General features: G+C 47.4%; 1 protein-coding gene across 1 annotated transcript in view; it reads right to left on the bottom strand.

Moving 5' to 3' along the window:
* Positions 1-6146: 6146 nt before the first annotated feature.
* Positions 6147-10697, bottom strand: part of TMEM121B (transmembrane protein 121B) — an 11724-nt gene continuing 7173 nt past the window's right edge. The window contains exon 2 of the mRNA XM_089526599.1: positions 6147-9628. Within this exon, the coding sequence (XP_089382725.1) occupies positions 8096-9628 (1533 nt within the window). The 3' untranslated portion in view covers positions 6147-8095. The remainder of the gene's footprint in view (positions 9629-10697) is intronic.

Genomic DNA, 10697 nt, shown 5'->3' with positions numbered 1-10697 from the left:
AATGAGCAGATCAAGCTAAGACATTCTTACTCAATGTTTGTTTCATACAATTAGCTTTCTATTATATCCTTTTTACCTTAGCTTTCTGTCGATAAACCAGAAATGAAGTTACTGAAGTCTTTACTTTGCATTACAATATTGCTTGTAAATACACTGTATGCAGTCTACATAATATAGAACATTCCTCCCCGGATACTCCAGCATCTTACAGTTTCTTAGGATCCTTTCAACTGCCCTGTAATATTGATCAGGATTATTTCTGTATTATATATGAAGGAGAGCTAAATGGTGGTATTGGTGGTGGTGGTGTTATTTTTTAAGATTACCACTGGTTTGTTAGTGGTAATGTACATGAGCAATAGTTACTGTAGCAAATTGTTTTGTTAATGTCAGGTACCAGATACAAAATATATCACCCTGAAAATGCTTGCTTTGATACATAAGTACCTTACATAGGAAATGTCCGGAAACTTGTCATGGTGAGATAAGGTCTAAAGTTTCCAGTGACATGAACTATCCATTCTCTGCATCTTTCCATCACTCTAGCATACTGTCTTTTGAACCCCTTACCCAAACAATAACCATCTCAGGGGTGGTTCCCACTGGTTGATACGCCGGGATTCAAATCGAATCCAAGGTGAGGCGTTCCTATTGGAAACCGAATTAACTCTAGATCAGTTCTAGAGTAACCCGTAATCGTTCCCACATAAAATCGATTCGTAAAGCGGTTTATTATTTAATCCGTGTTAGCGTTATTTAATACGGGTTAAAAAAATAGAAGGGTCGAACCTACATTTTTTCCTTGAATCGGGATAGGAACCGGAGCATTTAAATAGGAACGACAGCCTTTGAAATCGGGTTAGCTGGATGGGAGGAGCGGAGCGCGATGGGCTGGCTTGCGGGGGAGTCTCCTTTCTGTCCCCATCCGTCGTGGCTGTCGCCATTTTTGCTTCCCTCACCCCTTTGTCCGCTGTGGTCTTTCAATAAGAGATAAGGATTTTTTTTTATTTTTTATTTTAATGGCTTACAGGCGCTTAATCTCTTCAGCGCTTTAAGCGCCTGAAGTCCCGGCTGCTCAAGCGCCTGCATCTGCCAAAGGACTACAAGGCTTCCCCCGGTGGATTGCAGCCTCCCCTCTGTGTGGGGAGAGCCCATTTCTAACGGAGGAGAGGCAGGAAGGGAAGCCTCCTCTTGAAGAGGCATTCCCTGCCCGCTTGGGCACTGATCTCGCCCAGGCAGGGAAGGGAAGCCTCCTCGCGAGGAGGCATCTGATCTCGCCCAGGCAAGGAAGGGCTCTGATCAATTGGGGGGGGGGAATAGAGCCTTTCTCCCTCTCTTTCTCAAACGGAATCTGCCTTCTCCAACCCTGGGAAGAGAATCTTTAGGAAGAGTGCTCCCTCCCTGCTTTTCCAGCAGCCTCCTTCATTGATCTCTGGCCTCTCTGAAGGGATTCTCCATGGCTGTCTTGGGAGACATGAAGAGGGGATGCTGTCCTGCAAAACCCATCCCCATAGTTTCTCTGGAAACAGCTTGGGCTCCCCAAATTTGCTTTGCCAGAAGCCTCCCCCAGCCTGGGGTCTTTCTTCCAAGGCAGCAAAAGTGTTTTGGGCAGTTTTCTCTCCCTCAACCATCCTTCCCCACGAATAATTGCAGGACTCATAGGCACTTTAAGCGCCTCCTCATTGGTTCTTTTATAACAAACCGCGAAATTTAAAAGTGACGTTATGATGACGTTGCTTTGATTGACAGCCCCAAAATGGTGAGTGGGAACGCAATAAGGCTAAAACCGATTTATATATACACCGTTTTATTTGAATAGGAACGAAAGCGGATCACTTAAAGCAAATTGATTGGTAAATGAGAACGAAGGGAAAAAAGCGATCCGGAACGCGGGATAAGACCAGGGTTATTTTGAATCGATTTAACTGATACTGGTGTATTTTAAAGCGTTATAAATCGCAAGTAGGAACCACCCCTCAGTACATTTCTCCTTTCCCATTACAAGAGGGAGAGGGAATAAAGAACTGTGAAGACATGTGTTTGTACATTTATTCTGATTTCAAAAATTTGTTGCTGGACTTTAAACCTAGGCTATAGGTCAGCCAAAGTTACGTACATCTAAGATTTTTTTTTTTTCTCCAACGGGAAAGAGCATATGCTTAACTTGCTGATTAAAACATTGTCACTTAAAAATAAGGTAAATAAATAAATCTCAGAAGAGAATGGGATGAAAATGAGTGGGGAACGAGAAAGAAAAATCTTCAGTTTGCTGATGGAACAATTCAATTTTCAATGCCCTTCAGATGGAAAACTAGGAAGAAATGAACAGAAATGTGACTGACCACCCACAGTCTGGATTTATGCTGTCACCTTCAGCACTTCATTTTGTTGCAAGCGTAGGCCAAACCTGGCTCCTTTATTTGAAAAGTTCAGAAATTCAGTATCTTAGAGCTGCATTACAAAGAATTAAGAGACAATCAGACATCCGTGAACAATTAACTTGTGTTTTTTTTTTAATTTTAAGAACAAAATGTTTTAAAAATAGAAACTCTGTTAAACTTGTGGGGATGCTAAGTTTCCATGTCACTTCTTGCAAGTCTCTTCACTTTCCCTCAAGACAGTGGTTTTTATACTTGTGTCTGCATCTGCACACATGACTGCTGTGGCTATTTAGATGCTGAACTACAACTTTCAGCAGCTCTAGCTAACATAGCCCAGAGTGAGGAAATGTGGGAGCTGCAATCTAAGATCTGTGGGCATGTGGGAGACTTCTAAGATATTCCCCATCATTATTATTATTGATTGCCCTAAAAAAGGAAATGTCTCACCTTCCTCAAATAACAAGAGTGTTCAGTCTGAACTTGCAACCTCTCAATTTTGTTAAGCAAAAGCCATTCCAAGAAACCTGGTTTAATCAGCACAGTTTAACATAGAACAATGGACAGATGTACTATGTAGGTGTTAAGGAGAGGCTTAGCAGAACATTCTTGTGGGAGTTACTCACAATCTGATGCAGCAAACATAAAACACTGCATCCTCCCACTAGCAGATAGCAATGAGATGCAAGGAATCTTTCCAGAAGACAGCCCAATTACCCTCATTGCAACAAATGTTGTGTGTCTTAATTTTTAAAAAGTACTTCAAAGCACAGTAGGACTGCTTACAGTAATTTCCAATACTTTAAAAAAGAGCCTTGATTAAATGTTGGATGGCTGGTGCTGTAGGTTAGAAAACCTGCCCTGACGAAACTTTTTAGAAAAGCAGCCATCCCAAGCAATTGGTGCTTACGAACTGACATTATGGAGTCGGTCTCTCGCCTTGCTTCCTCCTTCCTAACCTAAAGCTGATCAGTATGGCTTCTGCTTCTTCAAGGGAAAGCGGTGGTGCCATCTGTGCACAACTTTGGCCACTACATCAGAAAGAATGCCACCACATTTCTATGCACACTTCCTTGCCCAACAAGAACTAGATACAGGCATTACAATTCCATCAAATTTTACAGAATAAAAATGCAGCCCTTGAACCAGCAGCCTTAATTTAACCAATATCAGACAGATCATTTCACCTCTTTCAGTGTCATGAAGTTCTTCTGTTGTTGAGCTATTTTGGCAACTAGTGAATATTTCTTTCCATCCACTTTACAGCAAGGATAAAATTGTGACTTGTGTCACCTACAATATATAAAATGCACCAGTTTTGCTTCTATTGGGAGTGTGCCTGTAATGCTCATAACCATAAGGGCTTGTAGTGTTTTATTTATTGCACTGCAGGCTGCTTCACAGCAAAGTGACATACTGCACTTCCACCTGTTCTTTCCCTGTTAGGAAACTAGCATCTCCACGAAAAGTGTCTCAGAGCTCAGAAGGAAATTCCACAGTACTTAAATTTTACAATCACAGTCACAGCACCAATATTGTCCAGACAAACAGAAATTACAGAAAGGGAAGCCGTCTGGCTAGAATTTCACACAGAATTATCTCTCAAAAGCTCTGCTTTGGGCCCAGAGTAACACACTGGTAAGAAAGTTGAACCTTGGTCCTCACAGGTGCAACCAGAGTTGACTGGCCTGAAGTTCATAAGAAGGCATCTCAGAGTGACTCTGGAGTTAACAAGTGAAACACCTAATGAACATCACCAATCTATAACTGAGAATAGAAAGGAAAGGTAGAATGTAAGTGTAGCATTAAAACAGCGCTTGAGGACCAGGTTGTTCGTCACCTATTCTGGTTTTTGTATCATTTCTCTATAGTGCAGTAATATGACAGCAAAGAAGAGTGTCTATAGTACCAAGAGGTGGAAAGATGCCGCAGCATATTTTAGCCCACCTTAGGTTTTCAGTAGTGGTTAAGGAGCACTTTGTACTTTTCCTACCTAGGCAATGTGCAGAAAACAGCAGAGCATTGTTCAATACCACGCCCAATAAGGGAATCCTTAACATAAATTTCAGACCTGTCTCATATATATGTAAAAAAATGTTGGGTAGAAGTGAATCCAAGACTTCCTTGTTCAGCTTCCTTGTTAAATATGGCCTTTAAAACCAGCTCATGGAATGTTAAAGCCAAGGGCAATGGCAGCCCACCAAGGCAGATACAAAATGCTGTTGGGCACAAAATGCTGTTGGATCCACATGCAAACAGAAAAGCATGCCCATGTGGGAAAAGAACCAGGCATCTTGCCAATATATCCATACTGTTCCCTGTATCCTTGAGTAATATGTTCTTTCTCTGCCAGTTTTCATTCCATGACAAATAAAATTTAGTACTACACAGTGCATACCAAGCTGCATGCATAAATAAATAAATAAATAAATAAATAAATAAATAAATAAATAAATGGGAAGGGTTTTCCTTTCTGCTTATTTTCTCATAGTGATGATTGCCTGTTACTCCATATTACCTATAAAACAAAAAGACATGGACTATTGTCAAAACAGCGAACCGATTTCTTCAAATCATGCAAGTCGATCACCAAGAAAAGAAAAAAGAAACAAGAGGCTTAGTGGAAACGGAGATTGTTGACAGACCCTGTTATCACCGGTGAGTTAAACGTCTCAGTTATAAAGGCGCTTTCACTCCTTCTCTGGATAAAATCCGATGTATCCCATTTGCGCAAAGTCGGCACATGATGCAATGAAGTTGAAGCACAGAGGTAGAATTTTTCAGCATGGAGACAGATGGTTCTTTTCTTCTTTAAAGATTGCAGGTTCCATCCTAACCCCAGAAATGCGTCTCAAGAGGGAATTATTTTATCTCTGGTGAGGGGCAAAAAAAACAGTTGCTTTCAAAAGGTTTTTAGTACGGTAAAAGTGGGTTTAAAAGAACCTCCTCTTTCAAGAGCAGGGTAGAGCGGCATACTCCAAGGCCTACCATACAGGAAGCAACATCAGCGCAGTCTCTTCTTAAACCACTGGGAACTGTCAAGTAGCAAACAAGCCAAAACATTAGTTTTCTTATAGCTCATAAGCGCTATGGGCAAAAAGGCAAAGGGAAGCCCACAGGGGACACTAGTAACCATACAAAAGAGTCTTAAGATTTGGCCCACAAAAGTAGCAATGCGGCTGAATTTTGAGATACTGTAATTAATTAAAAAAAAGAACCTGTGAAGGAAACAGTTTCCCTTTCCCAAGAGATGATGTTCTTGCTGTTTAATTTGTCCTTACATATGGTTTTGAGCATATTGTTTTGAGCATTTTACATATGGTTTTGAGCATTTTACATATTGAGATCTTCCCCGACCAGTTTACTAAAGGTTGTATAGAAAAAGAACCATATTAAGAAAAACGGTGCCCTTCATCTGCCCTTGGCTAAAGCAGCTTGGCACAACTACAGCACCCTGAGCAACAACAGGTTAAGCAGAGGCACTGGTCTTTGAATGGCCAGATGATGAACCTGTGTCTGGACTGTACTCCTTTAGTTTGCAGGTAGGAAATAACACGAATGCATGTTCCTCCACACAGCTTCCATATATACCAATGGTGTGTGGAGAAAGTTGGTTGCACATCACAATCGCTGTGGGAATTTGTAAAGCACTTGGTTGTGTGAGCCTCCACCTGCAGTTTGAAGGGCTACAGTCCATCCACAAGGTTACCAAAAGAATTAGGCCCAACTTAGCACCATCAGTAGTGCTTCCCTCTCTCTTTTTGTTCAGCATTTTATGGCTAGTTTACCCCTTGCTGAATGGACAGCAGCCCAAGGTAGATACAGAGAACCTGCTTATAGATAACAGGGCAGGCAAGTTATATGTTTGAGCTGGTGGTTGTCACTTCTCTCCCCACCACCACCACCACCAAGCTCAATAGGCAGTGCTGGTAGGAGGCACCTCAGTAAGGAGGAGAGGGCAGAGAATGAGAAAACTGGTCTTGGTTGACAAATGGGAGGCATGCAATCTTTGTTCTTCCTGTTGTGGATAAGACCAGCTCATGAAAATAAGGGAGAAAGAGACAATTTGGAAAGTGCAATCAGGCACTCAAATGATACTTGCTCTCCTGCTAGAGTTCTCTAATCCTGCACAACAGAGATGCGCACAGACACGAATCCGAACAAAAGCAGTGAGAACAGCTAATCGGGGGTGCGTGATTGGGAAGATTCACATTGATGCCTTGCAAAAGCTTAACTATGAATAACCCAAAAAAGGTAAGGGTTGTGGAGCTACTATACATTAAGTAGCCCTTTGGGAGAATCAATAAAATAGGGGTTATAGGATTATAGATATGGTGTGGAAAAAGTATGGAACAGACAGTGGGAGTTAGGGTGAAGGATTGGGGTGAAGACCATTAACATACACTAATTGCTGCCATGATAAGGGTTCAGAAAATGATTTTTAGGTACTTGATGTGTCAGCATTATTAAAATTGTGTTCGTACCTGGTTAATTCCCTGGCAGGAGACTTCTAGGTCTGCAAAAATAGGTTATAAGCATTTCATTCCTCCCCCTCCCCCCCCCTTTTTTTTTTTTAGCTGCCATGATTAAAGGGGCTCAGGAGCAGATGATGTATAGCTATGGAACGGCTAAAGACAAAAATAGGACTGAAAATAAACGAGAGAAAGCTTGAAAATCAAGCCTGAAAAACTGGAACAACTGAGCTACAGCTGCTATAGGGAATCTCCTCCCAGTTAACCAGACTGGTGAAGAGCAGAATGCATCTTTTGGACCACTTTTAACAATGCCAGAGGTGGGAATTGCACACTATGGTTGGTAAAGTATGGTTGCTGAGTGAGTTGCAGATCACAGAAAAAAAGGTAGGAGAAAAGAGGTATCGGTTAGAGTCCCTGGGCTTGCAATGGATTTCCCAGGACAAGGGTCAAAAAAATAAAATGCAGAGTTGGGAGCTACACACTACATTGGTAAGGTATGACTGCTGAGTGAGTTACACATCATGGAAACATTTCTCTGGCTATCATTGCCATGATGGCTTAGGGATTCTGAAAGCTGCAGTTCATAAAAAGCACTGCTCCCAAATGCTCTGGGGAGGTCTACAACTACTATCTACTGAAATGGCCTGGGCAGAAGGGTTTGGGCCAAAGTGAACATCAGGGGGAATTAGAGAGTACAGGGAAATAGACACAAGGCTGGCATGGAATGGCAGGAGAAGAATGTGGGCACCCCATGATCTCAGGCCAAGGGAAGGGAACTGTCCTGCCAGGGCCTTAAGTGGATTACAGGGGCATCTAAATGAGACTAGAGGGGAGAGAAGATGGGCACCCAGAGATCTCAGGACAAGGGAAGGAGCCATCCTGGGAACTCTCCTGCCAAGGCCTTGAGTGTGAGGGCATCTAAATGAGATTGGAGGGAGAAGAAGATGGGTACTCAGTGATCTCAGGCTAAGTGAAGGGGTCTGTCCTGCCAGGGCCTTGGGTTGAGTGCAGTGGCATCTATAAGAGACTAGAAGGGGAAGAAGGCGGGCACCCAGTGATCTCAGGCTAAGAGAAGGGGACTGTCCTACCAAGGCCTTGGGTTGAGTGAGGAGGCATCTAAACCAGATTGGAGGAAGAAGATGGGCACCCAGTCATCTCAGGCCAAGGGAAGGGGCCGCACAGGGGTCTGTCCTGCCAAGGCCTTGAGCTGAGTGCAAAGACGCCACTCCCAGTCCCGGATCCTCAGCTCTGGGCTGTGACGGCCAGGGTGTTGACGTAGCCATGGGGTCCCATGTCGTTCTCCGAGATGCAGTGGCTGAGCTGGCCGGGGCCGAGGCCCGTAGATGGGGTGGCCACGCTCTTGCCCTCGGCCCCATGGCCACGGGCAGCATGCAGGAGGCAGCAGGTCTCCAAGGCCTCCAGGCCCCGACAGGCCAGGAAGAAGAGGTTCTTGAGCATGAAGATGGAGAGGGGCTGCTGGTAGTGGAGGAGGAGAAGACACCGGAGGGCCAGGAGTGGGGCGTCCAGGAGCCCCGCAGGCAGGAGCCAGTGGAGGGCCAGGCGGGCGGCCCCAGGGGCCCGGGGGGCACTCAGCTCATAGAGCCACAGGACTGGTGACGCCAGGCAGAGGAAGTAGACGGCAATGAGGAGGTAGCGGAGGGCCGGCGGGAGGGCCAAGGCCGGCCGGGGCAGGAGCAGCACCTCCAGGAGGGTGAAGCTGTCCAGGAGGTCCAGGCATGTAGCCAGGAAGGCGGCGGAGGCCCGGTGGTGGGGAGGCGGGTGGGCCGGCAGGAGCAACTGTCCGCCCCCGCCGGCCTCAGAGCCCCCGATGGCCCTGAGGAGGCAGTAGAGGAGCGGGGCCGAGAGGGCCAAGGTGAGGCGGAAGCCGGTGGCCCCTAAGGGCAGGCGCAGCTCCACCAGCTCCAGGATGGAGGTGCCCAGGATGAGGGCTGCCTTGGGGGTGAAGGCAATGGCGTAGATCAGCCAGGCCAGGTGGGCATAAGCGAAGTCGCCTCCGGGGCGAGGGGTTGATGCCAATGCCACCGGTTTGCTGCTGCGTCCTCCTCCTCCTCCTCCTCCGTGGGGCGGGTGTCCCAGTAAAGGGTGCAAAGGGGGCGGCGGGGGTCCTCCTCTGCTTGCCCTCTCCCGGCACCTGGCGCGGCTGTTCCTGCAGAAGAAGATGCCCCAGCCGGCCCCCAGGACCAAGTCGGTGGCGATCCAGCTGCACCAGTAGAGGTCAGTGACGGCGATCAGGTAGAGGTCCAGCAGGGCCCCTTGGCTCAGCAGCAGCACCAGGGACAGCGCCTGGAAGGGCCACCGAGAGGAAGAGGAGGAGGAGGAAGAGCCGCCCGCCGCCCCCCACAGCATCCTTGGGGCCGAAGGGCTGCCTGAGGGAGGGCCCACTGCTGCTGCTGCTGCTGCTGCTGTGGCCAAAGGGGGCCCATAGAGCTCCCCCCCAGCAGTCATGCCTCCTCTGGCCCCCAAAGAGGAGGAGGAGGAGGAGGAGGAGGGCTGGGCAGGGGGCTCTGGGGCTGGCACCAAGGGCTTGGCCTCCTCCTCCTCTTCCTCCTCCTCCTCCTCCTCTTCTTCCTCGCTGCTCCTGGGGCTGCTGCTGCTGCTGGGGCTCCTGGTGGAGCTGGAGACGGAGCCCCGCCGCCCCCTGCGAGAGCCTCCGCTGGAGGAGCTGCTGCTGGAGGAGGAGGAGGGGGCCTTGGGCTTGGCCAGGAGGGGCCCCGGGAAGAAGGGCTGGAGGAGCTCCGCCGGAGGAGGCAGGGGCTGAGCAGCAGCAGCAGCAGGAGGAGGAGGAGGAGGCTGGAAGGAGCCCGAAGAGGAGGAGGAGGAGGAGGAGGAGGCGGCGGCGGGGGGGCGCTGGAGGGAGGGCCCCCGGGGCATGGTGCTCCCGCCAACCCCGACCCAGGGCCTCCCCTCCGGCCCCAAAAGACAGAGCGGCAGCGTAAGCAGAAGCAGCGGCAGCAGAAGCACCCCGGACCCCGCCCCACTGCACTCCTCCTCCCAGGAAGGCAGGAAGGGAAAGGCGGAGCGGAGGAGCCCCAGGAGAAGGAGGCAGGCAGGGAGGCAGGAAGGGAACTCCGGAGTGGATCCGGATGGAGAGGAAGCTCCGGAGGAAGCAGGAGAGAGAGAGAGAGAGAGAGAGAGGGGTAGATGGATGAGTGGTGAATGGAGGCACAGATAGATTAGATATAGATAGATAGGATGAGAGGATGAACGAGGGGGTAGATAGATGGATAGGTAAGTAAGTTACATGGATGGAGAGAGAGAGAGAGAGAGATGATGGAAGGAAGGGAGGAAAAATAGATGAAGGGAGGGAGGGAGGACAGAATGGATGGATGAGTGGGGTAGGGAGGGAGGTAAGTAAGTAGATTGGATAGATGAATGCATGGATAGATGGATGGATAGATAGGTGGGGTACGTAAGTTGGATGGATAGGATGAATTGGGTGGGCGGATAGATAGATAGATGATAGATAGATAAATAGATGATAGATAGATAGATAGATAGATAGATAGATAGATAGATAGAGAGATAGAGAGATAGATATATAAGATGGCTGGGCGGGAAGGTGAGTGAGTGAGTGGATGGATGGATGGATGGATGGATGGATCTTCCTTGGAGGTCTATAAGCAGAGGCTGGATGGCCATCTGTCAAGGATGCTTTGGTTGTGATTTCCTGCATGGCAGAATGGGTTGGACTGGATGGCCCTTGCAGTCTCTTCCAACTCTATGATGATTGATGATGATGAAGATAGATGATAGATAGATAGATAGATAGATAGATAGATAGATAGATAGATAGATAGATAGATAGGATGGCTCAGTGATGGCT

Source organism: Sceloporus occidentalis, unplaced genomic scaffold (assembly GCF_023333645.1).
Source record: "Sceloporus occidentalis isolate IW3139 unplaced genomic scaffold, rSceOcc1.0.p SCAF_5, whole genome shotgun sequence".
Lineage (NCBI taxonomy): Eukaryota > Metazoa > Chordata > Lepidosauria > Squamata > Phrynosomatidae > Sceloporus > Sceloporus occidentalis.
This window is presented reverse-complemented; position numbering and strand designations above follow the sequence as displayed.